Source organism: Poecile atricapillus, chromosome 6 (assembly GCF_030490865.1).
Source record: "Poecile atricapillus isolate bPoeAtr1 chromosome 6, bPoeAtr1.hap1, whole genome shotgun sequence".
NCBI lineage: Eukaryota > Metazoa > Chordata > Aves > Passeriformes > Paridae > Poecile > Poecile atricapillus.
In genome coordinates, this window is record NC_081254.1 from 38,226,013 (window position 1) to 38,253,785 (window position 27,773).

The following is a 27,773-nucleotide window of genomic DNA, read 5'->3' on the forward strand; positions in this document are numbered from 1 at the left end:
GGAAGTTTCTGTCAGTAGTTTTAACTCCAGTGGAATCAGAGCATCATTTCAAGAGATGTCCCTGCATGGCTACAACCATTCCAGGGCTGGCTCCCTGATGGTGCTCTGCAGTTCATGAGGGATTGATTGTCATCTGCTGCAGAAATCTCACCTGCTGGGAGGCATTTTCCTCTCGTGTGCAGTACCTGACCATCCAAGGGGGATATGACAGGACCCAAGGGAGCAAGGCTCTGCTTCAGAGCTGCACCTGCTGCAAAAACACTGAGCTTCATGGTGAGTGTCAGATCCTGCAGGAATTCCTGCAAGAATCTCCAGCTGCTGCTCACAGTTCTGCTTTCTGCTCTTGAGTTAAAGCTTTACAGGTTGCCATTTATTCTCCAGATGAGCGAATCTACTGCTCATGACCTTCCCTGCACATCCACCTGCACAAGATCTGCTGCTGTGAGTGCAGGGAACGTGGGGATCCTGCTTTGAGGCTCCCCAGAGGCTCAGCTGGAGTGGAGGGGCCGTGCTCCTGCACCCTGCTCAGACCTGCCCTAGAACTCATCCTAAGGTAAAATTCCCCACAGGATGATGGCTCTGGGCTCAGGAAAGTTGTGTTGCTGCAGCTCAGGTGAGGTGAATGTCTTTTGTAACATATCTTTGGCTGAGGATCCAAAACCCCACCAGATTATGGTTTAGTCCTGATTTTCTGTTCATGCTGAGCTCATCTTTTATGATAAAATAATTTACAAATTCTGGCCCATTTCCTCCCATCTTCCCACATTGTAAAGGCCAGGTTGGACAAGGCTTGGAGCAGCCTGGCCCAGTGGAAGGTGTCCCTGCCCATGGCAGGAGGGTGGGATGAGATGAGCTTCAAGGTCCCTTGGAACTCAAACCATTCTGGGATTCTCTGATTTTATGAAAGCACCCAGGTTGTTGGTCTTTAAAGCCTGAATCAGCTCTGAGTCTTCTTTCTATCTCCTTCACACTGTAAAATGTGCTACAAGATGAAAATGATTGGGCAAAGAAGGCAGAGAAATATGGTACACATTTAACAATAACATTTCTATATAGAATTCCATAGTGTATTGAATCTATTTAATGAGTTTTCTAGATTAAGTAGAAGTCTGGGGAATTTTTATTATAATGCCATATCCCACAAAAATATCTATGGTCCTGGGAGAACAGGCACCATGTTAATCTATTTCTTTAATGTTAGGTGATTAGGTAATAGCCTTTCTGCAGCAGTGATATTGACACTGTTAGTCCTTGTGCAATTTAGTTAAAAAGTTCTGTTCCTCTAGGCCTTCTCCATCCTCAGGCAGGGTAAAAAGGGAGAAAGTTCCAGTGGCTGTGCAACCTCCAGGCTATAAACCAACCTGCCAGTCTCACTCATTCTCAACTCCATCTGGATATTTATATTTGTATGTATTTTGTATATAATACATTTATTTGTATGTATTTTGTATATAATACATTTATTTGTATGTATTTTGTATATAATACATGTATTTTTGTGTATTTTGTATATAATCCATGTATTTTTGTGTATTTTGTGTGGGGGCAGCCCGTGGCAGGATGAAGGGGACTGGCTCTGTGAGGAATGGCTTTGCCAGCCCACTGCTGGAGAGGCTCACCCCAGCTCCTGGCTGTCTCCCAGCAGCTTCCAGAGCCCAGGAGGGTCAGTGCCTCTTCCTCAGTGCCCACCACCATCCCACCACAGAGCCTGAGCTTCTCTTAACAGACTAGAGGAAAATCAAATTCCTGGAAAAAGCTAGGTGCAGAAAAAGAGCTGGAGTCATTATGCTGGGTTAGGAACCCTATGGAGACAGCAGATGTGGCCTAAGCACATGGCCAGACCCAAATTACATCACAGTTCTCGTCTGAAAGAAACCAAATTCTGAGAAACAGTAAGTGGCTCAAATTATAAATTAGTTGTGTCTGTGTGTGAATGATTTGCTTATGAGACTGGGAATTTCCTTGTCATGACCTTGTGAAAGCTTTGGGAAGGGGCCAGGGCGGCCCCACAGGTCCTTCACCAACTGCTGCTGCCCCCAGCAGCACCAAACCACGAGCTGGTGCCCCATGCAGCACCTGCAGGGTGAAATCCCCTGTCCCTGTTTGGGGACAATCCCCTGTCCCTCTTTGGGGACAATCCCCTGTCCCTCTTTGGGTACAATCCCCTGTCCCTGCAGGGTACAATCCCCTGTCCCTCTTTGGGGACAATCCCCTGTCCCTGCAGGGTACAATCCCCTGTCCCTGTTTGGGGACAATCCCCTGTCCCTGTCTGGGGACAATCCCGTGTCCCTGCAGGGTACAATCCCCTGTCCCTCTTTGGGGACAATCCCCTGTCCCTGTTTGGGGACAATCCCCTGTCCCTGTCTGGGGACAATCCCCTGTCCCTGCAGGGTGTAATCCCCTGTCCCTCTTTGGGTACAATCCCCTGTCCCTCTTTGGGTACAATCCCCTGTCCCTCTTTGGGTACAATCCCCTGTCCCTCTTTGGGGACAATCCCCTGTCCCTCTTTGGGTACAATCCCGTGTCCCTGTTTGGGTACAATCCCGTGTCCCTCTTTGGGTACAATCCCGTGTCCCTCTTTGGGGACAATTCCCTGTCCCTCTTTGGGGACAGTCCCCTGTCCCTGCAGGGTACAATCCCGTGTCCCTGCAGGGTACAATCCCCTGTCCCTGTTTGGGGACAATCCCCTGTCCCTGCAGGGTACAATCCCCTGTCCCTGTTTGGGGACAATCCCCTGTCCCTGCAGGGTACAATCCCCTGTCCCTGTTTGGGGACAATCCCCTGTCCCTGCAGGGTACAATCCCATGTCCCTCTTTGGGGACAATCCCCTGTCCCTCTTTGGGGACAATCCCCTGTCCCTGCTCTGGCACCAGCCGGTCTCTCAGGGCACTGGGACTGTCCCTGGCACTGTCCCCCTGCCCCGGTGCCTCTCTTTGGCACCCAGTGGGGTCACAGTGGCCAGCCCTGCACCCAGAGGCCTGAGAGTCCTCCACAGACATCCAAAAACAATTTAGTAATTAAAATGGCCAGAAGAGAGTTAATTCTTATCATGAAAATCAATGGTCTGGGAAGAGGGGTTTAAATTTTTTCATGAGGAAATTGCTCAGCATAAATCCTTCATTCCCTTATTGTGCCACCGTGCATCTCACAGGCCCCCCATGGCTTTCTGGGTGTTTTCTTGATTTTTAGGGAATGTTTTGTTCTACCAGGTATAAATGGGCAATATAATAAATCCAGGTTAAAAAAAAAATAGTTTATAAATATTGTGATACCTGCTGAGTGAATATATTCATGCCCAACAAGCTCTGCTTTCTCCTGTGGCTTTTTTCCACACTAATCCCATGGCACTGTGGTCTTGGTGGATTTTTTACTGCTTTATATGAAAGTGAGGGATTGATACCACAGAGCAGAACTGGGCATTTCTTAACATCCCCTAAAGCCCCTCTTTGTCCATTCTCTGATAGAATCAGCTGAAAGTCCTCAATTTTTCTTTTCAGACTCTTTACAAGAGATGGAGGAAATGGTGCAGTTCACACCTTGTCCCACAGGTTGTTACAGGTGTCTGGGAGATTGTCACACAGGAGAATGACCAATGGCTTGCTGTTTAAATATCCTGCTTTCTCTAGTCTCTTCCATATATTTATAAAATTTTCCTTTTCACACCTTTCTATACATACAACTTTTTTGCAACAGAGACTAAACTTTAGCCAAGAGCAAACAGAGACAGCTCATCCCCAGCTGGCAGAGGCCCAGATCCAGCTGTAAGAAGTTTTGAATGCTCTCAGCAGAAAATCAGGGTCAGAGCTGCCCTGTTGCTCTGCCAGGGAATGGCCAGGAAAAGGTTTGGCTTTGAAAGCCACGTGTCCTTACCCTTGTACTACAGTGACAATGGCTTTTAGGCACCTTTTCACTTTTGTATCAACAAAAGGCCCAGGAGACAGAAGCCCAGTTCCACACTCTGCCTTAGAGAGCAGGACAGGGAAAAGCCAAAGGTTTTCCTGCTCGTGCCAAGGCCAGGTCTGGTGGCTGAGCTGCTGCACTCGCAGCTCGGGGTCCCTGCCCAGCCAGGCTCTGCCAGGGACAGGGGACAGGGGACAGAGGCTCCTCAGCTGGAGCTCAGTGCCTTGCCCTGGACATCGCTGAGCTCAGGAGCTTTCCCGAGGTTCAGAGCCTGCAGCAAACACAGGGAGCCAGAGCAGCTTCGGGGGTCGGGCACTGGTGCTCTCTGTGCTGACACAACAAAGCCCCTGTGTGGTGACACTGCCATCCCTGTGTGGTGACACTGCCACTGCCATCCCTGCGTGGTGACACCAACACTGCCATCCCTGTGTGGTGACACTGCCATCCCTGCATGGTGACACTGCCACTGCCATCCCTGTGTGGTGACACTGACACTGCCATCCCTGTGTGGTGACACTGCCATCCCTGCGTGGTGACACTGCCATCCCTGTGTGGTGACACTGCCACTGCCATCCCCGTGTGGTGACACTGCCATCCCTGTGTGGTGACACTGTCATCCCTGTGTGGTGACACCAACACTGCCATCCCTGTGTGGTGACACTGCCATCCCTGTGTGGTGACACTGCCATCCCTGCATGGTGACACTGCCACTGCCATCCCTGTGTGGTGACACTGCCACTGCCATCCCTGCATGGTGACACTGCCACTGCCATCCCCGCGTGGTGACACTGCCATCCCTGTGTGGTGACACTGCCATCCCTGCATGGTGACACTGCCACTGCCATCCCTGTGTGGTGACACTGCCATCCCTGTGTGGTGACACTGCCATCCCTGTGTGGTGACACTGTCATCCCTGTGTGGTGACACCAACACTGCCATCCCTGTGTGGTGACACTGCCATCCCTGCATGGTGACACTGCCACTGCCATCCCTGTGTGGTGACACCAACACTGCCATCCCTGTGTGGTGACACCAACACTGCCATCCCCATGTGGTGACACCAACACTGCCATCCCTGTGTGGTGACACTGCCATCCCTGTGTGGTGACACTGCCACTGCCATCCCTGCATGGTGACACTGCCACTGCCATCCCTGTGTGGTGACACTGCCATCCCCATGTGGTGACAGTGCTATCCCCACATGGTGACACTGCCATCCCCATGGCTCCTGGGACAGTCCCACCATGCTGCTGTCCCTGTGTCCCTGTGTCCCTGCTGTCCCTGTGTCCCTGTGTCCCTGTGTCCCTCTGTCCCTCTGTCCCTGTGTCCCTGTGTCCCTGCTGTCCCTGTGTCCCTGTGTCCCTGTGTCCCTGTGTCCCTGCTGTCCCTGCTGTCCCTGTGTCCCTGCTGTCCCTGTGTCCCTGTGTCCCTGCTGTCCCTGTGTCTATGTGTCCCTGTGTCCCTGTGTCCCTGCTGTCCCTGTGTCCCTGTGTCCCTGTGTCCCTGCTGTCCCAGTGTCCCTGTGTCCCTGTGTCCCTGTGTCCCTGCTGTCCCTGTGTCCCTGTGTCTCTGTGTCCCTGTGTCCCTGCTGTCCCTGTGTCCCTGTGTCCCTGTGTCCCTGTGTCCCTGCTGTCCCAGTGTCCCTGTGTCCCTGCTGTCCCTGCTGTCCCTGTGTCCCTGTGTCCCTGCTGTCCCTGTGTCCCTGCTGTCCCTGTGTCCCTGTGTCCCTGTGTCTCTGTGTCCCTGTGTCCCTGTGTCCCTGCTGTCCCTGTGTCCCTGTGTCTCTGTGTCCCTGTGTCCCTGCTGTCCCTGTGTCTCTGTGTCCCTGTGTCCCTGCTGTCCCTGTGTCCCTGTGTCCCTGTGTCCCTGTGTCCCTGTGTCTCTGCTATCCCTGTGTCCCTGTGTCTCTGCTGTCCCTGTGTCCCTGTGTCCCTGTGTCTCTGTGTCCCTGTGTCTCTGTGTCCCTGCTGTCCCTGCTGTCCCTGTGTCTCTGTGTCCCTGTGTCCCTGTGTCCCTGCTGTCCCTGCTGTCCCTGCTGTCTCTGTGTCTCTGTGTCCCTGTGTCCCTGTGTCCCTGTGTCCCTGTGTCCCTGCTGTCTCTGTGTCCCTGTGTCTCTGTGTCCCTGCTGTCCCTGCTGTCTCTGTGTCTCTGTGTCCCTGTGTCCCTGCTGTCCCTGTGTCTCTGTGTCCCTGTGTCCCTGTGTCCCTGCTGTCCCTGTGTCCCTGTGTCTCTGTGTCCCTGCTGTCCCTGTGTCCCTGCTGTCCCTGTGTCCCTGTGTCCCTGTGTCCCTGTGTCCCTGTGTCCCGGTGTCCCTGTGTCCCTGTGTCCCTGTGTCCCTGTGTCCCTGTGTCCCTGTGTCCCCGTGTCCCTGTGTCCCTGTGTCCCGCTGAGTTTGAGGCGCTCTGGGGAGCTGCAAGCCGGCCCGGCAGCAGCAGCACACACATTTATCGTTGTATTGGAATAAATCCCTGCTCAATCCGTGTTTCCAATGAACAATCAATGGTGCTGCAATGGTGCTGCAGCGTTCCCACAGCCCAGCCCAGCCTTTCCCAGCTGCTGTCCCCTGGAATGTGCCTCGGGGACATCCCCAGGCTCTGTCCCACCTGACCCTGCCTGTGAGTGACCTCCTGCTGGACGCCACCTCCAGGAGCAGCCGCGCCTCACTGACCCATCAAACACCCCAAAACAAAGCCCATACAACGCTCCAGGATTTCTCAAGAAGTGTTTGCAAGGTGTGACTCTTTATGAGCTGTAAAAAGTAAATATTGGAATAGCATTTAGCAGACCAGATGGATCTAACTGGGGTTAAATCCTCAAAAGGGAAAGAGCTGTGAGAAGAGACTAAATACGAGAAACACAAAGAGGTGGAAGAATGTACCCAAAAAATCTTTTATTCGGCAAAACGTTTAAAACCAGGAGCAGCAAACAGTTTGGGGGTAGGGCCATTGTTTGTCTTCTACAAGAATACTTATTTTGGCTGAAGTTTAAAAGCTCAAAACTCTCTGTTAATCTTTATTTGGCGAGTGACAAACACAGAAAGAACCATCTTAAACACGTGTAGGTTTTGTCTTGCTGTTGGAGGAGTTTCTTTTGGAAGCCACAAAGGCAGCCAGGGGTGAAGGACCCAGCAGGGACCCCTGAGAGCCGTGAGGAAGCTGAGGGGTCCCTGACAGGAACCCCAGCAGTGCTGGGCAGAGCTGAGCTCTCCTGAGTGCCAGGGTTAGTCGGGCTCAGAGGCTCCGGGAAATGCAGGAACAGCCACGCCACTGCCCCTGCCCCACTTTGGCTCCACACCCCACTGTGCCAGGAACCTCCTGGTGCTCATCCAGTGGCTGCTTGGCTGGAAACACCTTTTAAAGGATGAAAAAACACTTTTTGACCTCATCCCCCTCACTGACATTGGCTGCTTGCGAAGTGTCCAGAATGTCCTTGTGGCTGGGAGTGCCTGGCCCAGAGCTGGGCAGTAGGAAATGCCTCCCAGGGACAGGGGGTAAGGCAGGAACTGTGTGGCACAGGTAAAATCATCCCCATCCCTGACTGGCAGTGGGCTTTTGGCAATTTCTCTGCCTGGACTGGAGAGTGACGGGTGAGTGTCGTGGTCACTGTGCAGACACCACCCACACCCAGCTGCGAGGGCACGAGGAGGCTCTGAGCACATCCCAGAGCACTCAGAAGGGAGGAATGGGGAAGCTGATATTACTGTGATATTACTGTGATTACTGATATTACCTGTTGTGCATCAGATCTGGACTGGAAGGGTGGCTGGGCACTGGCAGGGGCTGCCCAGGGAGGGTTGGATCCCCATCCCTGGAGGTGTCCAGGAAGGGCTGGACGTGGCACTGAGTGCTCTGGGCCAGGGACACCGTGGGGATCGGGCCTGGGCTGCACTCAATGGTCTTGGATGTCTTTTTCAGCCTCAGTGGTTCTGTTATTCTATGAATAGAGCTGACAGAGTTGAAGATGATTATCAGTGTGAATTTTTCTTATTGCTCAAGATACTTTGGGCTCAGGTTCTTTAGCAAGCTCTGTTGTTAAAAGAAGCCACCCCATTGAGCTGATGCCAGCAAGGCATCCCTGAGAGCCCCTGGGCTATTGCTGGGTGTCTGCCTCTTACATTAATATACAGATGCTCACAAGCTGTCCGGGCACCACCTTCCTGGGGATTACATTCTGAATGCTCAGTGATACACAAACTGGACTCCTGAGATACTGCAGAGCTGCTGCAGCAGCAGTGCAGCTGCCTGCTGTTACAGGAGGGGATTTGTGAGTCCCCAGTTTCATCCCCGTGTGTGCCAGTCCTTTTCTTTAGGATCCCTTTACCTGTGGACTTTGTCACTGACCGTGACAAACACTGACACAGGGCAGGGAAGGGGCAAACTTCACCATTTGTCCTTTCCCCATCTGTCCTGACATTTGCAGTGGGACGAGTGCTGCTCCCCAGCCTCACCTCACTGCAGGAGCTGCACCCACTGGGCTGCCCCTGCCAAAGAACAGCAGCAGCATCTCACTTCTGGAGCAGCTGGGAGAAACAGAGTCTCACTGAAGAGCCTGTGATGTCCTTTCTGCCCTGATTTACTCCTGCACACTCAGCATGAAGTAAATCACATCCTACCCACTGCAAAAGCCATAGAATCATAGAGTCACAGGATGGCCAGAAGGGACGACCCCCTGCCATGGGGGGTCAATTCAACCCTCACCAGACCAGGTTGTTCAGTGCTCCACCCAGCCTGGCCTCAAACATTCCCAGGGATGGGGCAGCCACAGCCTCTTTGGACAACCTGTTCCTGTGCCTCACCACCCTCCAAGTGTACACTGTCCCTCCCGTAAATCACCCTGGCTGTAAACACAGAACAGGCACATCCAAATAGTTTCAAGCACGCTGGGAAATTATTGGAAATTGTTTTTGAATACCAAATTCAGTAACTGTATTTTCTTGATTTGTTTTAAAGCAATGTTTCCAGGACATAGCATGGACTGCCACTGCATTTGGTGCTTGTTGGGGTAAGGGACATCCACTCCAGGAAATACAAAGAATCTTCCCATCTGTGTCACAGACCCCATCAAATGCAGCAGTTTAAAAAGGAATTTTAAATAAAAGAAATGGCATTTGTAATGGTTATAGAAAACAGTCCATGTCTGTCAGAAGTTAGATCTGTCCTTGTTGCCTCCCTCATGGCTTAGAGCACGAGCACACATCGCTGGTTTCTGCCATCCCTAGAGACAAAACAGGCAGCACCTGTGTGCTGTGAACAGCTCTGCTGTGCATCACCTGCAGTTTCAGTGTTAAACTGATCAGAATCACAGCAAAAGGCCTCAAATCCAAATGGCATTGCAGGTGTGGGACACTGAGATGGGAGTTTCACCTGAGGGAAAATCTCGACAGCTCATAGGACCAATCCTTAGCGAGGCTTAAAGATATTTAGGCTCCATATCTAAGCCAAACCTGCAGACTATTTTCCCCTCGTTGTTGTGATGCTCCTTAGTAAAAACTAACCTGATTCTTGAGCTCTCTTGCTCAATTTTAGCATTCAAGACGGGCACCAAGACTGGAAATACTCAGGCTACACTGTCTGGGTTTTAAGTACTGGAAAACGAGGAGCTGTGACAGGAAACTCGAGGCAGCCTTAGCTAGCAGTGGTGCTTTCCCTACAGTAACAAACCGACCAGCTCCCAGCAGCCTTCCAGCTCTGTGTGGGGAGGAAGAGAAATATCCAACCTGCATCTGAGCTTCCGGCCCGTGGGACTCAGTTCAGGGAATGCTGGAACTGGGGCAGCTGCAGCCCCTGCTCACTGGACAGGTGCAAAGTGGCACTTTCATCCTGACTCCTGTTTCCCCACCATGACACTGTGCAATCCCTCTGACAGTTATCCTTGGCAGTGCGTGGAAGGAAACATCAGCCCTACAGCACCCACTGAGGTTTCACATTCACGTCAGGACACATAAATCAGCCCTCACCTTTTACGAGTGCTTTACTCACTGCTCGTTTCCCCATCGCCACGAGCAAACTTTTATATTCAAACAGATCTACCCAATTATTTTTTTTTCCTGCATAGCACAGGTACAGATCTTGTTCATCCAAGTTTAACAAGTACCAAAGTGTCAGCCCTACACAATTTGCCTTGCAAACCAGCTCGTGTCCCCTCTACTCTCCCTCCCACATCTTCCATCATGTTTGTACTGGCTCCCGCAGCAGCCCAAAATCCGGGCTCCATCGTTCCTGCCACGGGTCGCCACTGCCCAGGCCGCTTGTCTGGGCTGGTGCTGTCCCCTTCGCTTCTCGGTGGGGATGTGGGATGTTGTGTCTGGCTGTGCTTCCCCCACAGCCGCTGCTCTCGGGTACCGCTGCCCCTCCCTCGCTGTTCGGCGTTCCCTGCTTTGGGAACGGCTTCATGATCCCCTCACTGGGTAAAGCAGGCTCTTGGGAACTCATCTGCAAATGCTTTCTGTATGCTGCGGTACTTTATGTTCGTGTTTTGTAAGCTTTTACCACTGCTCCCTGTGCAGAAGGTGCGGGATTCGAGCGGCCAGCCCGGCACTGGTGGCACCAATGTGTGCAGCTGTGAAACTCTCACCCTGCAGAGCTTCTCTGCTAAAGCCATCGGCAAAGTCCCTGCACATCGCAGCGGCGATTCCTCACTGGGCTCTTTCCATTCCAGCTTCCTGCTCTTGAGCGCTGCCAGACTTTTCACCTGGATGCCATCTGGGCTGGGATCCCCTTCCAGCCGCTGCAATCTGACACGGCTCCCCCAGCACACCCTGCCTTTGGTGTGACCACTGCTGGCCAAAAGCTGCAACACTGGGCCAGAAACACAACAGCAGCAAAAGTTCCTTCCCCATTTTATTGTCTTTTTCCCTGTCTGTGATGATATCAAGGTACACCAGGGTGGTGTATTGGATCAGCTCACTTTTGACAGCTCTGATGGCTGCATCCAGGTAAGATCTCCGTATCTACATTGCAGCTTTATGCAGTTGTCTCAGGAGCTGCACAAAACCTTAGAAAGGACTTTCCAGAGAAGTCCAGCACTGTTCCATGTCTCTGCATTGCATCTATCTGTGTGCCACAGATCACTGGAGGTCAGCAAGTATCCCACGGATGAGGCAGAATTCCAGAACTTCAGTATCTCTTTTATTTAATTGTGTATTTAATTTGTACCTTCTGACAAGGAAGGCCGATGCTCAGGATCTGGCAGAGCTTTTGCCATTCCATTGCACCCCTGCCTGATGAAGCTTGCCAGAGGAGATTGAGAGGACTGAGCCCAGCACAGCGTCACTTATGCTGTGCCCAGGGTCCCCAGCTCGGGCCCGGGGTGTCCCTTTCTCGGAGCAGCCGTGAGACACGGAGCGGCGCAGGGGATGTGTCAGGCCGAGCAGCGATGACCGATCTGTCATTTCTCAGCTTTCTTTGGGGAACTTACCGGGCAGGTTCGTTCCGCAGCGGGGCTCCGTGAGCTGCGGAGGGCTCTGTGTCCCCCAGGGGCTCTGCAGGGGTCCCTAGAGCCGAGCCCTCCGCGGGGCGCTCGTCCGGCACGGCCACCCCCGCGGTGACACCGCCTTGCGACAGAGCCCTATCGCGACAGGGACCGGGCCCCTCCCGGCGGCGGCGCCGCTTCCCACGGGCCCTGCTGGGGCGGTGGCACCGCCGGGGCTCCCCCCGGGGCTCCCCCCGGTACAGACCCCGCCGGCCCCGGGGAGCCGCTCCCCGCGGGGGGCAGCGCCCGCCCCGTCCCGCGCCCCGCAGGGGGGGAACCCTGGGCCCCGCCCGGTCCTCGGGGAGCGGCCCCGCACCGGCATCGGGGACAGCGGGGACAGTGAGGACAGTGAGGACAGCGAGAACAGCGGGGACAGTGAGAACAGCGGGGACAGCGAGAACAGCGGGGACAGCGGGGACAGCGAGAACAGCGGGGACAGTGGGGACAGCGAGAACAGCGGGGACAGCGCCGCCGGGCGTGTGCGCGCTCCCGCCGCGGGTGGCGTTGCCCTTTTAAGAGCGGCGCGAGGCGGCCGTGACGTCGCGCGCGCAGAGCGCTATCCCGGCGCGCCCGCCCGCCCGCACAGCCGGGAGCGGCGGCGGCACCGCGGAGCGCCCGGACCCGCCCCGCCAGCGGCCCCGCCGAGCCCCGCACGGCCCGCAGCGCCCCGCCGGCACCGCCGCCCTGCCATGCGCCGCGGCCCGGCGCCAGCCTCCGCCGGCGGGAGCCGTCCCGGCAGCAGCGGTAGCGGCGCGGCGGCGGGCGAGCGCTGAGCCGCGGCCCCGCGGGGCGCGGATGTTCGCGGGCTGCCCGCGCCGGGAGCTCTCGCTGCGCTGACGGGGCGGGCCCGGCGCCCCGCTCGCCGCAGCGCCCCGCGCCCGCCCCCGGGCTCCCCGCAGCGCCGCCGCTCCCGGCCGCGCTTCCGCCCGCGCCATGGCGGGGAAGGCGGCCGCGGCCGGCGCCGGGGTGCTCCTGGTCACCGCCAACGTCGGCTCCCTCTTTGACGATGTGAGTACCGGGGGCACCGGGGGGAGCGGGGGCTTCGCGGGCTCAGCGCTGCCCTGGCCGCGGGGCCGGCGGGGCCCGGGGCCGTCCCGGCCGGGTGCCGGCGCTGCCCGGGGTGGGACGGCTCAGCCGAGCCCGGAGGCAGGGCCGGGGCGGCGGCACGGCCGGGGGAGCGCCGGGGCCGTGTCGCCGTTCCGGGGTGGCCGCCGTGTGACAGCGTCCGGTGGCTCCGGGGGAGCGGCTGAGCCCCGAAGCGCCGTGGCCGCCTCCGGGCGCTGCCCCGGCTACCGGGCACGGTGTGAGGCGAAAATGCAGCGTAATTTCTGTTCGGTGTAGTGCGAGGATAAAGCTCCGGAACGTTCCTCATCCCCGCAAATAAAGCGAGAGCTGCAGCTGGCGCGGACGGGCTCGGTTCGCTGGGGTTCGGTTCGGTCCGGGAATGGGGGCGGTTGTTGGTGGCCGGGTCCGGACCCTGCCCCCGACAGCCCCCCTGGGCCTGGGCAATGCGGGCGCGTCCCGCAGCGCCAGCGGAGCCTTTCCAGGGGTTTCTCGCTATAAAGTAATGAACATCTGGCCAGAATTGGGTCCAGGCTTGCGCTGTGTGTTGTTCTTGCTGTGTGTTAGCAGGGGCTTTGCTCTAAATGCACAGAGTCCCGAGATGCCGTAACCCAAGGGGTTTTTTGTCTGGTCTTCAAAGTCTGCTTTGCTTTTTCGTCACTTTAAAAGCTGTTCTGACGTTCACCCTTCGATTGTAACAGCTGTAGTTAAGGGATGCAGTTCACCTTTTCTTCGAGTTAAGTAGACTTTTACTGTTATCGCCGCAGTTAGTTTTACACTTAGGCATGTCGCTTCGTATTGAGTGAGCGCTGTGAAAATGTTCATTTCATAGTGATTGCCATGGCTGTGGCCCTGGGCGGACACAGCACCTGTGTGTGAGTGATGCCGGTGTGTTCGGTGGGGTTTCAGCAGGTGGTTCCTGCCTTTTCCTGCTCCATGGCTGGAGCCGGGGGTGACAGCTCTGTGTCCCCGAGAGCCCCGCCGCTCCCCGAGAGCCCCCCGCCGCTCCCCGAGCCCCCCGCCGCTCCCCGAGCCCCCTGCCGCTCCCCGAGCCCCCCGCCGCTCCCCGAGCCCTGCTGCTCCCCGTCCCCTGTCGCTCCCCGTGCTCCCGGCCCGGCAGGAGCAGCACCTGAGAGCGGTGTCCGAGCAGGAATCCCCGGCTGCCAGCCCAGCCATTTCCTGCTCATTCCCGCTGCCATCCGCGGCTCCGGCCGTGCCTGCAGCCTGCTCGCTCTTTGTACCGGAGGGAACACACTTCAGTTCCAGCCTCGCCATCAAAAACTGAGTTTTCTACAGCAACAAGACCGGGCCTGTTTGGATCAGTTCCACTGCAGGGTGGGAATCGGAAGGACTGCTCTGAGCATCTGTGGCTGTGGTCCCGGTGTGTGGCTATTGGACTCGGGACTGGTGCCTCCCTGGCCGGGCTTCTGGAGTTCCATTAGTGCAGGAAAGGTGACATTGAATGGGTCTGGGGTCTCGGCTCTCGAGCTGTGTGTGGGAGCTGTCAGTGGGCCCTTCCCGTGCACTCCAGGAGTATGTTTCTGTGGAGTCACCTGGAATTATTTCAGTGTTGAACAAGGACTTGCTCTGATGGACTGCACCAGAGCTGGGCTGGAAAATCACTTCCTATTCCTTGAACTCATGTTTTCTATTTCTGATTTTGGTGGCTGATCCGTGTTTCAAATAAAGCTGCTCTCTCAGTCAGGTGTTGCCTGACCTGGGGGCGGTGTGTGGTGGCACAAGGCAGGACAGGAGCGCTGGCAGGGGGTGCCCAGGGCCGGGTATCCCACCCTGGCCCGGTGCTGCTGTGCTGGGATCCCCTCTGCTGGGGCCGGAGCCCTCTGGAAGCGTTCGGGGCCAGGTGCCCGTGTGAGAGGCGGCTGCTGGAGCTGGGCAGGGGGCTCTGGTGATGGGGAGCCCAGCAGGGTGGGACCCCTGCCCCATCCCAGCCAGCACAGCCTGTGATGGCTCTGTGCCACCCCTCTCCATGTGATCCCTGAGCAGTGCTGCATGGCAGCAGCGTGGTTTGTACTCCAGTTGTGTTCTGGGTGAGCACTGTTTGCCTGTGTGTGCAAATGCTCTTGAGACCAGCGTTTTATAGCTTAAAATACTTTCAGTAGTCAGGTTTGCCTGGGTGGGACAGTCTTTCCTAGATCAGTGGTGTGCTGACCTGCCTGTACTTTTGCAAAGAGGGGTAAATGGCTTTTTTTGCTCTCCGGTTGCCAGAAACAGGTTAAGATAACGCATGAGCTTGCTCCTGCCAGCCATGCCCATCCACTAATTACCTGTTTCACTGGTGACCTGGGAGCTCATGAATAAACATGGAAAAGTGAAGAGGGACTGAGCTGGGTTCATTTCATTCCTCTAGTAATTTTGCTGCTTCATTAAAAATGTTAATGGAGTATTAGATCTTCAAATACTCTTCTGAGCTACATGAACATGTGCATCTCATGAATATGAATGTGTGTGATTTTTGGTACCTTTGTGTTTACTTAAGCATTTAATGCTTTTCTTGCTGTTGAATCGTTTCCTGTTTTATCACAATATACACAGTAACAGAAGATGGAGTTCAGGCTACCCATGAGTCACTCTTTTTCCCTCTCCTCTGATGCCCCAGCCTATTCCCAGGCAGGGGAATTCAATTGGATGCTCTTTAAAAGTCCCTTCCAACTCAAACTGTGATCCCATCCTCTCTCTCTTTCCCTCCCTGATTCCTTGTTTCCTCTGCTTTGACATTTTACATGCACCTTGCAATGAGCTGGGTGCTGTGGTGGGCACAGAGTGCATTTGCCTGGCACTGTGCTGCTTTTGCTGTACAGGGGTTGAATTTACGTCCTGAGGTTTTTTTTCCCATTCTGCTGTATCCCCTTCATTCTGTTCAGTTGTTTCTGAACAGCTCAGTGCTGTTTGTGCTGTGGCAGGCACCGGGGAGGGGGTGAGGAGCAGAACCCTGTGAGAAGCTGCCCTCGCTCAGCACAGGAGCTGGGGCTGCTCCTGCTGCAAGGGCCAGCTGCAGATCTTCGCAGTTCAGCTGTCCTGGCTGCCCCAGAAGTTCTGTTAGAGTGTGTTTATCTGGGTGCAGGCACAAACCTTGGAAAACCACCTTGGTGCTCACACCCCAGAATCGTGTCTTACTCCGGGGCAGTTTCAGGCTGCTTTGGCCTCAATCTGCGGTGGTTAAGTGTCTCCATGTAGGGCTTTAGAGAGAGGATTTCCAAGGTGCCCAGCAGACTTAGCTGTACAGGTTCTGACATTTCTTCTCAGGTTGGAAAATAGTTCATTTGTTCCAGTTACCTTTGAAATTGCAGTGTATGAGCCTAAATCGGGTCAGAGCTTGCAAAATCCTCCACCTTCATGCACTGGATGTATGTAATTCTTAAATTCTCTGCACGGGTTTAGTCAGAATAGATGTGCAGTGATGACAAGATAGGTAAAAGTTAACCAGAACATGTTATTTTAGTAGCAAAAAGAGAAGGAAGGGAGAAATGTGGCAGGGAATTCTGTATGGTGCTGATACCCAGGATTCTGCATGACTGACAGCATCACTGCCCCATCTGTGCCCCATTATCTGACCCTGCCTTCCTGTGATGGTGCCAGGGTAGGACAATAAGCTCTGACATTCCGAGGTGGCTTCACCTGTCCACATCTGGGTGGATGTGTCCCTTTTTCACAGTACACAAAGAGGGCAGGGATGGAACTTCCTGTTTCAAGCCCTGGTTATAGTATTATTATAAATAAACTTATTCTTTAATTCTGAGAGTGAACCTGAAGTATTCTTTACTTCTGTTAAAAGCTGAATATTAATTGAATTTGAAGTAGAAATAGTTCCCATAATAATTTTTCAGAACAGCCTGCCCTTCTGATGGATGGTGATCACAATGTAGTCTCTCTTTATCGTGTCTGATCCTAATTTGCTGATTCTGAAGCAGTGGGTGTAGGTTTGTTTTGGTATTGGACATCTGTGTATTTAGCTGGTATTAGCTGATAACTATAAAAGGTTTTTTGGCTTTAATTTTGTTTATTTCTATTTTTTTTCTCCCATGAATAATTTGAATTTTGTGGAACATTTCAAATGTGGTAAGATAGGAAATGTATTAGTTCAGTTTTGATTTCTAAATTAGCATTAAGAGTAGCATGTTGCAATTCAAGGCGCCCTCTCTTCAAATCACAGTTGTGAGATTGAGTGAAGGGTAATATTTGATTCATTGTGACTTTTAAAAAGAACCAGTTATTTCACTGCTGAGAAACACTTAACCCCTTTAGGGTCAGTGTTGGTGTTACCTGGTGTGGCAGGTCAGAGCAGGCTGGGGATGTTCCTGGGGATGTTCCTGGGGATGTGGCAGGGAGGGACAGCAGGGACAGTCCAGGCTGGCAGGGAGGGACAGCAGGGACACCCTGGGCTGGCAGGGAGGGACACCCTGGGCTGGCAGGGAGGGACACCCTGGGCTGGCAGGGAGGGACAGCAGGGACACCCTGGGCTGGCAGGGAGGGACAGCAGGGACACCCTGGGCTGGCAGGGAGGGACAGCAGGGACACCATGGGCTGGCAGGGAGGGACAGCAGGGACACCCTGGGCTGGCAGGGAGGGACAGCAGGGACACCCTGGGCTGGCAGGGAGGGACAGCAGGGACAGTCCAGGCTGGCAGGGAGGGACAGCAGGGACACCCTGGGCTGGCAGGGAGGGACAGCAGGGACACCCTGGGCTGGCAGGGAGGGACAGCAGGGACAGTCCAGGCTGGCAGGGAGGGACAGCAGGGACACCCTGGGCTGGCAGGGAGGGACAGCAGGGACACCCTGGGCTGCTGCTGTGGTGAGGACAGGATCCGGGGAGAGCTGCTGGGGAGGCTCTGCCCTGTGCTGAGCGCTTGGGCTGGCTCATGGGGACCCCAGAGCTGGGTATTTCTCATCCTGATGCTCCAAGATTGTGTGCTCAGAGCTCAGAGCTGCACACTCAGGTTCTGAGGGCTGTGTACCTTCTGAACAATAACACAGAAGACCAAGGAGAAAGTATTTTTCTGTGTTCTCTATGATGGGAGCTGTAGAAATAAGTGATCTCCAACTTCTGTTTACCTGACTCTGCACTCTGTGCTTTCTAGGTTCTGCTTGTTTTGGTGTCTGCTTTCTGGGTTTTTTTTGTTGTGGGAGTGGCCCTGTCAATTTCTTAAATATTGGTGCTGCCTTCTGTTTGTTTTGTTTTGCGTGTCAGACTCTCAAATGTTTTTCCTTTCAGTTTCTGCCATACTCTTGTTTATGTTGTACTTTAGGAAGCTTCTTGTTTTACTCCATTCTAAACTCCCTGTGCAGGAGGTGGAACTTTGAGGTAGCCCTGGCTTTGTGTGCCCTTTAGAATGATGCTGTGGGGAGGGATTTTGGTTTGAAACCCTTTCCCTGTTGCTCGTGTTGTGTGCCAGGGATGAGCTGTGGGGAGGGATTTTGGTTTGAAACCCTTTCCCTGTTGCTCGTGGTGTGTGCTGGGATGAGCTGGGGATGAGCTATGGGGAGGGATTTTGGTTTGAAACCCTTTCCCTGCTGCTTGTGGTGTGTGCTGGGGATGAGCTGTGGGGAGGGATTTTGGTTTGAAACCCTTTCCCTGTTGCTCGTGGTGTGTGCTGGGGATGAGCTGTGGGGAGGGATTTTGGTTTGAAACCCTTTCCCTGCTGCTCATGGTGTGTGCCAGGGATGAGCTGGGGATGAGCTGTGGGGAGGGATTTTGGTTTGAAACCCTTTCCCTGTTGCTCGTGGTGTGTGCTGGGGATGAGCTGTGGGGAGGGATTTTGGTTTGAAACCCTTTCCCTGCTGCTCGTGGTGTGTGCTGGGGATGAGCTGGGGATGAGCTGTGGGGAGGGATTTTGGTTTGAAACCCTTTCCCTGCTGCTCGTGGTGTGTGCTGGGATGAGCTGGGGATGAGCTGCGGGGTGTGTGGGCAGCTGGGCTCAGTGGAGCTGCACCAGTGCTCAGCTGGCCTGAGCTGCACAGGTGCTTTTTGCAGGTGTCTGAGACAGGGAGCTGGTCCCTGGAACAGCTGAGGGCTGGCTGAGGGCTGGTACCTGTTAGAAAGCCCTGCTCTCTTTGTCTTTGGCAGGTGATGCTCTCGCAGCTGAGCGGTCCCACAAGGGCAGAGTCTGTCCCTCACAGGCTGCTCACAGAGGAGCTGGGTGCTTGTCCTGGTTTGCAGCTCCCTGAGTGCCAGCTTGCAGCAAAGGCAGCTCCTGGCAGGCTCAGGGTGCCTGGCAGGGTGTGCTGGGTCCCTGGTAACACTCACAGCATCCCCAGCTCTGTGCCATGGTCCGGGTGTATGAGCTGCTCACCACCAGCCTCCCCTGCAGCCCTGGGGTGTACTCAGAGTGCCAGCTGAGCATGAGCTGCACAGAAAATCCTCTTTTAAATATAATTGAGGAGCAAGACCCGAAGCAGACGTGCAATAAAGCAGTGACATGTTATTGTGCATCCATGTACTTGTAAAAGTTAAAGCTCTAATTTGCTGAAGATGACTGGAGCAGTAACAGTACATGGTTACAGAGGTTGGAGGATTCCTCCAAGATGGAGTTGTATGCTTAAAAAATCCGTGTTTTTCTTTAGCAAAAATCCAGCATTTTTTTCTTTTTAGCAAATAGTTTTAAAATTCTCTGAGCAAAACAGTTTCCATCAAGAGCTGGTACAGTGTTTAGCCTTCTTTGAGGAAGATGCTCAGAGGTTTATCTTATAGACTGTCCCTTTTTTTCCTTTTGATTAAGTGTTATCACTGACAAATGGAACAGTGATAATAGTGGCAAAATGCATTATAATTACACCTTTCCTCTAATGTGGTTTTATAGCAGTAGAGTTGGCATTTTGCAGCTTGTCAGGCTTCTACAAGTCACCAGTGTATCAATGTGAGGGTTAAAAAAAGGACTTAGTTCCTATTTTATTTCATATTTGAATGTGAAATTATGCAATGTGGGTAGGATACCATAGGAAGAAAGCTTTACATGCAGGTCTGATAATTTCTTAGCTTGGACAAGCACTAGGCCATATTTTAAAGGTTTTGTTCCTGTTCCAAAGTTCTCATCATCAATTTTCCTACCACAAAATTAGACTTCAAAGACACAGAGTACTAGTCAAGCCCTCAGATTTCATGATTTACATAAGAAGCTGATCTGGTTTTTACTTACTACTTCTCTCTTTCCCCTTTTCTAGTATCTATTTTGTCATACTGTTTATATATTCTACCCCTATGAATGTATTTCCTCTTTTTACCTCAGATGTTTTCTTTCCCTTTCTGGTACTGTGTGTACTCACCTCCTTCTGAAAGCTCTTCCCTTACTCCTTATTTATGATTTAAAGTGAGTCACTTGAAGGAGTCTTTGATTTGTAGTTTTGTGGGTGCCTCACATCTCACATGCCATCAGGAGGGTGAGTGAGTGTGGCTGCCTGAGCACGTCCTTTTCTCTGCTGACGAGGAGATCCCACCAGGCCAAACTCAGTTTCCTCTCCCCTGTGGAGATGCCATGGCTTGGCACCCGAGTTCCAATGGCTGAACTGCCCTGGAAGGCAGAGTGGCTTTAAGTGTGGCTCTGGAAGGTGTCTCTTCCACCACCCTGCAGAAGATCATCCACTTTGGCTGGCGCTTTGCCTCGTCCTCTGCCCCTAAACTCTCACCTTAACCTGGAAGGGAAAAAGAACAAGGCAGACAGGTGTGACTGCAAGGCAGTTGTATGTTTTTAGTATGTGGCAGCTCTCAAAATGTATCTGTGTTAATGTAGGTTAATACTTTATTTGATACTCTCTAAGAGGCTTTCACTCTCCTTGTGGAGAACAGGAGGTGGTGATGGGAAAACAGAAACACCCTCTGACTTCAGTGGCTGCTTGAATGGCCTGTCAGAGTCCTTCAGCATCCTTTTGGCATCTTTATCACTGAAGTGGCATCTTCCCCTGCTGAAATTTCCATGGAATTATGCTATTTTTCATATTGTGGAGAAGGTCACATTAAGCACAAGAATCATTCTGGGGAAGAATGAGTATTAAAATGTTACTATGGCTTCTTTTCTCCCAGTGGTGTGTAATAGTTATTCAACACTTTTAGCACTACTATCAGTATTTGTACATCATTTAAAAATGTAAATATTTTATTTAATCACTTTAATTTCTAACACTTTTCCTGTTATTGGCAAAACTTGAAGTTAAAGCATGTATTGAAGCAAACAAAAGTGTTCATTGTTCTTATATGATACTTGAAGTCAGATATAATTGATGGTTTTCATTAATGTCTTCAAGTTGTTAAGCACTCATCTTCGTGAGTCAGTCAGCTGTAAGAAATGATATCCTTGAAAGCAGAACATTAAGGCTGAGGAAAGCAATTAAGCTGTGGTGTTGTCTCAGGTTTTGTGCGGTACCTTAGGGTCGGTTCCAGCAGCTCTTGCGGGTGTGAGTGTCACTGACACCTGGGTGTTTATTACCCTGCAGCGCAGCTCAGACCTCTGGGCTGTGATTCATGGCACCTGTGGCTCGGGGATGTGCTTACAAGTGCCAAGGTGCACCACGGAGAGCTTTCCTTTCGCTTGTGCTTTGTGACTGCAAGGATTTTCCCTTCCTCTGTTGGTCTGTCTGCAGTGAAACAGCTGATCTTTTCTTGTACTGTTTCCCAAGCTGGTGAAAAGGTCTCCTGCCTCTATTCCTTGACAAGTCCTGCTGTCCCTGTCTATTTTGTCTCTTATTTTCCCTGGTTTCACCTTGGTTTCTTTTCTAATACAGAAGCTCTCGTCAGGAGAGGCTTTAATGTCACCCAGAATTGTAGCAGAGCCAGAAAGAAAGCGATGGGTGACATGTGGTGTGCAGGGCTGCCTGCTCTGGCCAGAGGCCAGCCAGAGGTTCTGCTCAGCCAGAGCTTTTGGATAACACATGGGTAAAGCAGAAGAAATCCTGACCTCTCATACAAGCTCCTTTCTAAGTCAAACACATTGTTTTGTGTTTGCCCACTTCCTGCATCCGTGCTGGAGGCTGCAGTCAGCTGGCTGCCTCTCCACCATGCAGGATCTGGCCATGGCTCTCCACCATCCAGGGACTGGCCTTGGCTCTCCACCATCCAGGGACTGGCCTTGGCTCTCCACCATGCAGGATCTGGCCTTGGCTCTCCACCATCCATGGTCTGGCCTTGGCTCTCCACCATCCAGGGTCTGGCCGTGGCTCTCCACCATCCAGGGACTGGCCTTGGCTCTCCACCATCCATGGTCTGGCCTTGGCTCTTCTCCACCATCCAGGGGCTGGCCTTGGCTCTTCTCCACCATCCATGGTCTGGCCTTGGCTCTTCTCCACCATCCAGGATCTGGCCATGGCTCTCCACCATCCATGGTCTGGCCTTGGCTCTTCTCCACCATCCATGGTCTGACCTTGGCTCTTCTCCACCATCCATGGTCTGACCTTGGCTCTTCTCCACCATCCAGGATCTGGCCTTGGCTCTCCACCATCCAGGGACTGGCCTTGGCTCTCCACCATCCATGGTCTGGCCATGGCTCTCCACCATCCATGGTCTGACCTTGCCTGCTCCTTGCAGATCACTGGCAGCTCCAGCAGTGTTGGAAGCGTGGCATTTGCTCACATCCTGCTTGTGCTCAGTCTATGAAAGCCAGAAGAAAAGAATGTTGATTTGGGCTGGTTTGTGTCTGGAGGCCATGCACTGTTCCTCTTAGACATGCCCAGGGACAGTGTCCTGAGTGGTGCTGGAATGAGGGGAATCGGGCTATGTCGTGGTGAATCGGGCTATGTCGTGGTGAATCGGGAGATGTCGTGGTGAATCGGGAGATGTCGTGGTGAATCAGGAGATGCTGTGGTGAATCGGGATGTGCTGTGGTGAATCAGGATGTGCTGTGGTGAATCGGGCTATGTCGTGGTGAATCGGGCTATGTCGTGGTGAATCAGGAGATGTCGTGGTGAATCGGGATGTGCTGTGGTGAATCAGGAGATGTCGTGGTGAATCGGGATGTGCTGTGGTGAATCGGGAGATGTCGTGGTGAATCGGGAGATGTCGTGGTGAATCGGGAGATGTCGTGGTGAATCGGGAGATGTCGTGGTGAATCGGGATGTGCTGTGGTGAATCGGGATGTGCTGTGGTGAATCAGGATATGCTGTGGTGAATCAGGAGATGTCGTGGTGAATCGGGATATGTCGTGGTGAATCGGGATATGTCGTGGTGAATCGGGATGTGCTGTGGTGAATCGGGATGTGCTGTGGTGAATCGGGATGTGCTGTGGTGAATCGGGATATGCTGTGGTGAATCGGGATATGCTGTGGTGAATCGGGCTCACATTTGGAACCTGCAGTGTTGGACTGCAGCACTCAGAGCTGCAGATCAGTGCATGGGGACCAGCAGCAGCACAGTTCAGACAGGGACTCCTGCCTGTGTTGTGCAGTGACTGCCCAGGACTGTCTGACCCTCAAAACAGCCTGGAGATAAAAATAACTTCCTTCAGGGCAAAAGGTGTGTTCCAGGAGGAGGAGTGGTGGGGATGCTGGGCTAGGCTCTGGAGATCAGAGCTCAGTTTGCATTCAGCCCATCCTGTGTGACCCCAAGTGGAGCAGATCCCCTGGACAGCTGCCCCTCCAGCAGTGGCATGCCCAGGCTGCAGACACGGCGTCTGGGTTCTCCTGCCCCAAAGGGGAGGATGTTGGAGGGATGTTCTGGAGGTTCTGAAGTTGAAGCTGGTGAGAGCTGTGATGGCAGGTGAACATGGCTCTGCAGCTGGAACAGGTGTGCAAGCAGAGAGCTGGACCATGGCTGAGAGCCAGGGCAATGTTCCTTCAGCGTTAGCTCACAAGGGCAGAGGAGCAGCTGGTGCAGACTGTGGCACAGCTTGTGTGGGCATGCACCACCCTGGGTTACTGGAGAAGCTCCTGAACAAAGGCTCAGATAATCTGAGCTGTGGGAGCCTTCTGCTTAACAAGAGCTGCTTGGCTTGCGCAAGCTGAAAGCAAAACCAGCTCTCTTCAGTTCTGGGAGTAACTGAGCAGGGAGAGATGCTGGGTGTGGGTCTGCCTTTGGTGAGGCTCACGCTGGTTACAGGATGTGGATGGTGCACCCTCTCTAGAACACTCAGCCCTGGCTATGAGGTCTCGCTCACGCGGCGCAGGAGCGGCGGATCGCAGGCTCTGGGCACCATGGGAACACGCAGGATCCAAATCCTGTTTGTTGTACTTTGCCTGAGGTAGAGCTGCCTCTACATGTCCACTCCTCACTTTCCATTTCCCACTGCATTCTTGAAAAGATTTTTTTTAAATTGTCCTGGAATGCTTGAATGTGTTGGCAGGGCTCTGCACAGGAACGGCCGGGCTCCTTGGAGCACCAGGCTGCTGGCCCTGCTGGCCCTGCTGGCCCTGCTGGCCCTGCTGGCACTTCTGGCCCTGCTGGCCCTGCTGGCCCTGCTGGCCCTGCTGGCCCTGCTGGCCCTGCTGGCACTTCTGGCTCTGCTGGCTCTGCTGGCACTGCTGGCACTGCTGGCCCTGCTGGCCCTGCTGGCCCTGCTGGCCCTGCTGGCCCTGCTGGCACTGCTGGCCCTGCTGGCTCTGCTGTCACTGCTGTCACTGCAGGCACTGCTGTCACTGCTGGCCCTGCTGGCCCTGCTGGCCCTGCTGGCCCTGCTGGCACTGCTGGCACTGCAGGCACTGCAGGCACTGCAGGCACTGCTGGCCCTGCTGGCCCTGCTGGCCCTGCTGGCACTTCTGGCTCTGCTGGCACTGCTGGCCCTGCTGGCCCTGCTGGCCCTGCTGGCTCTGCTGGCCCTGCTGGCCCTGCTGGCTCTGCTGTCACTGCTGTCACTGCTGGCTCTGCTGGCCCTGCTGGCCCTGCTGGCCCTGCTGGCCCTGCTGGCCCTGCTGTCACTGCTGTCACTGCTGTCACTGCTGGCCCTGCTGGCCCTGCTGTCACTGCTGTCACTGCTGGCTCTGCTGGCCCTGCTGGGCCCTGCTGGGCCCTGCTGGCCCTGCTGGCCCTGCTGGCCCTGCTGGCCCTGCTGGCCCTGCTGGCACTGCTGGCACTGCAGTGGGTGAGCAGTGAGGGGCACACGGGCACTGCGAGCAGGACCTCATTCTGAATTCTTTCATTAAAGCTTTTCAAGTGATGTGCTGGGAACTTGTTTTGAAGTTTTTTGTTTTCCTGTTGTCGCAAACTCTGTAAGTTTAGAGGCTTTACTGATCCTTTTGGAAAAGCAGAACTAGTTTTCATGTAGGAACAGCTCAGAACTGTGTGCTGAGCTCTGTGTGTCAAGTGAATATGAAAAGAAATGTACAGAAATCACTTGAGGAAAGTCTGTACTCTTGAAGTACCATCAGCCAGCATTGGCTCTATTGGTTTTGTTTACTTCAGGATTTTTATTTAAGGACAGAATTTGTGCTTTTTTCAGACTGTCTGGGCAGTGGAGTCCTTTCTGTACGCTCTTGGGCAGACAGCTGTCATTGGGTCCAGCGCTGCAGCAGATTTGCACAAAGAAGGTTCCCTTTGACAAAAGCATTGGCTGTTTGTGTTCCTGACCTGACTGTTCAAAGTGTTTTTAAAAACCATCTGTTCAGAGTGAAAGTTTTAATCTAGAATTCCTATTATGCTTTTTGTTGGAGGAAGAAATTGAAAAACTGTTTGGGCATTTTTTATATTTTTAACTTCAAGTGCTGCCAGGCACATGAAGAAGTCAAGAACTGGGTGGGACGATATGATAGGACCAACCCACTCACTTCAGAGAACTGGATGTGACCCAAAAATCTTCTGCTAAAACAAGTTTATTTTCATGAACTGGCAGTGTTGTTTTTCTGGGCTGGGAGGACAGGCCTGATCCTGGCTCCACTGCACACCAGGCTCTGAAGCCAGTTCTCATTTGTCTTGTGGGACAGCCTTTTAGCAAAAAGGAAACAGACCCTTTCCTCTTCAGCTGCCTTACTAAATATTAAAGTATTTGTTATTTATCACCGTTCTGTACATTTTACTTATCTCAGAAAAGAAAGATCTGTAGTTCCTTTCCCACTTTTTCCTGAATTATGTGAATGTTGTGTGGATCTGCTTGTTGTTGTAGGCTGTTACTAACATTGTAGTGTCATGAAGTGTGTGAACAGAAAGTTGTCTCCCAGGATGGGTGAGGACAGAACTGTATCAGCCAGGTGAACGGAGACATCCTTGATGAGTAGGTGAATCTCAGTGCAAGACTTGCTTGTGTTTCTTAAAAGTAATAAACTTGTGTGGACATTCAGTGTTGTATAATGAAAGTGTGTATTAAACAGGTAAGGGTAGAAAGGGCTGCATTCAGAACAGTGCAGGAAAGGTCCATAAGGAAATGCCAGAGTTTTGGTACCTGCAGTTTGGGGGTTCTTGGAAGCCATCTGGACCTGCCTGAGCACCTGACTCCTGGGAGATGCTGAGCCTGGAGTGCACCTCCAGAACCCCACCACATTCTGTGACTCTCCAGCCAGACATTCCACATTTTCTCCTTGGTTTTGTCTTTGTTGCTGATGCCATTGCCCATTGCTTTCCAGCACTTGTTAGGGATGACAGCGTACTTCTCTGTTCAACATTTTGTGGTGAATCCTCATTCCCTTTTTATCTGCATTTCTGTTATGGATGTAGACCATTTCCAGCTGCTTTCCAGAGTGACTGGTCCAGGAACTGGAACATGTGCATGCTTTCCTAAAAATTGGAGGAAAACCATGCATGTTGTCTGTCAGCCTATAAAGTCCCTAAATATTGTGAAAGCTTCCTCGTGCCCTCTGTGTGTGGGAACTGGAATATCCAGTATATATCCAACTCAGGCTTGCAGCTCTGATGGGTTTTGTTTGTTTGATTTTCTGTTGACATTTCAGTAGCAAATAAATACGCTGTTCCCAGTTAGTGCAGAAGTGGGAAAGAGCCAGAAGAGCGTTCCAAGTGCCTGGGACAGTAAGGGCAGTGCATCCGCAGGGTTTACTGGCAGCTGATGCGGTATTTACCCCAAAATGAAGCTGCGGCAGAGGGCACAGAAGTGATTCCAAAGCAGAGAAACTCCTGTGCCTGTATGTTTCTTTTCAATCTACTCTGTGTTTGCAGCATTGCTGGTTTTTGTCTGAAGCATTACTGGTCCAAACAACTGCTGAGAACCGGGAAAAAACGTGATAGGACAGAAAGTAAAAAGAAAGTATTCCTCTTGATTTACGTTTGTGTTGAGTCCCCGTGTCAGGCACAGCACAGAGACCCGCTGTTCTCTTTGGAGCGATTCACCGGGCACAGCCCGGGCTGCTGGCAGCGCTCTGAGGCTGCCGGGCCTGGCGACCGGGGGGCAGCGGGACCGGGGGGATCGGCGGTACCGGGGGGATCGGCAGGACCGGGGGGGATCGGCGGGACCGGGGCTCGGCAGGACCGGGGGGATCGGCGGTACCGGGGGGATCGGCAGGACCGGGGGGATTGGCGGGGACCGGGTTCAGCGGGACCGGGGGGGCTCGGCGGGACCGGGGGGATCGGGGGGATCAGCGGGACCGGGGGGGATCGGCGGGACCGGGGGGATCGGGGGGATCAGCGGGACCGGGGGGGCTCGGCGGGACCGGGGCTCGGCGGTACCGGGGGGATCGGCGGTACCGGGGCTCGGCGGTACCGGGGGGATCGGCGGTACCGGGGCTCGGCGGTACCGGGGGGATCGGCAGGACCGGGTACCGGGGCTCGGCGGTACCGGGGCTCGGCAGGACCGGGTACCGGGGCTCGGCAGGACCGGGCTCGCCCGCTGTGCTGTGCTGTGCTCTGCTGTGCTGAGCTGTGCTGTGCTGAGCTGTGCTGAGCTGTGCTGTGCTGCTCTCCTGTGCTCTCCTGTGCTCTCCTGTGCTGTGCTGTGCTCTGGTGCTGAGCTGTGCTGAGCTGTGCTGAGCTGTGCTGTGCTCTCCTGTGCTGTGCTGTGCTCTCCTGTGCTGTGCTGTGCTCTGGTGCTCTGTTGTGCTGAGCTGAGCTGTGCTCTGTTGTGCTCTCCTGTGCTCTCCTGTGCTGAGCTCTCCCGTGCTCTCCTGTGCTGTGCTGCGGGGGCGATGCCGCCTCGCCGGCAGCGGGGCAGGTTGGGGCCCTTCCCTCTGCCGGGAATTGCAGAGCTGATCTCACAGGTGGCTCCGCTGGCTCAGCGCTGTTTGCCCAGCCCAGCCCGGCACCGGCTCCCTCCAGGGCTGCTCCCCGCTGGGGCCGGGGCTGGGGCCGGGGTCGCTCCGCCGGGCTCCGGGCAGCACGGCCGCGGTCACGGATGATTGATTGATTGATTGATTGATTGATTGATTGATTGATTGATCGCCTGCGGAGCGAGTGGCCCCGGGCGAGCAGGCACAGCACGGGGATGGCTCACGGGGCTCTGGGCGGTCTCTGGAGGCTGTGGCTATCGGCAG

General features: G+C 53.8%; 1 protein-coding gene across 3 annotated transcripts in view; it reads left to right on the forward strand.

Moving 5' to 3' along the window:
* Nucleotides 1–12,245: 12,245 nt before the first annotated feature.
* Nucleotides 12,246–27,773, forward strand: part of INPP5A (inositol polyphosphate-5-phosphatase A) — a 196,538-nt gene continuing 181,010 nt past the window's right edge. For all 3 annotated transcript variants that reach the window (XM_058841027.1, XM_058841029.1, XM_058841028.1), the window contains exon 1: nucleotides 12,246–12,378. In XM_058841027.1, the coding sequence (XP_058697010.1) occupies nucleotides 12,304–12,378 (75 nt within the window). In that variant the 5' untranslated portion in view covers nucleotides 12,246–12,303. The remainder of the gene's footprint in view (nucleotides 12,379–27,773) is intronic.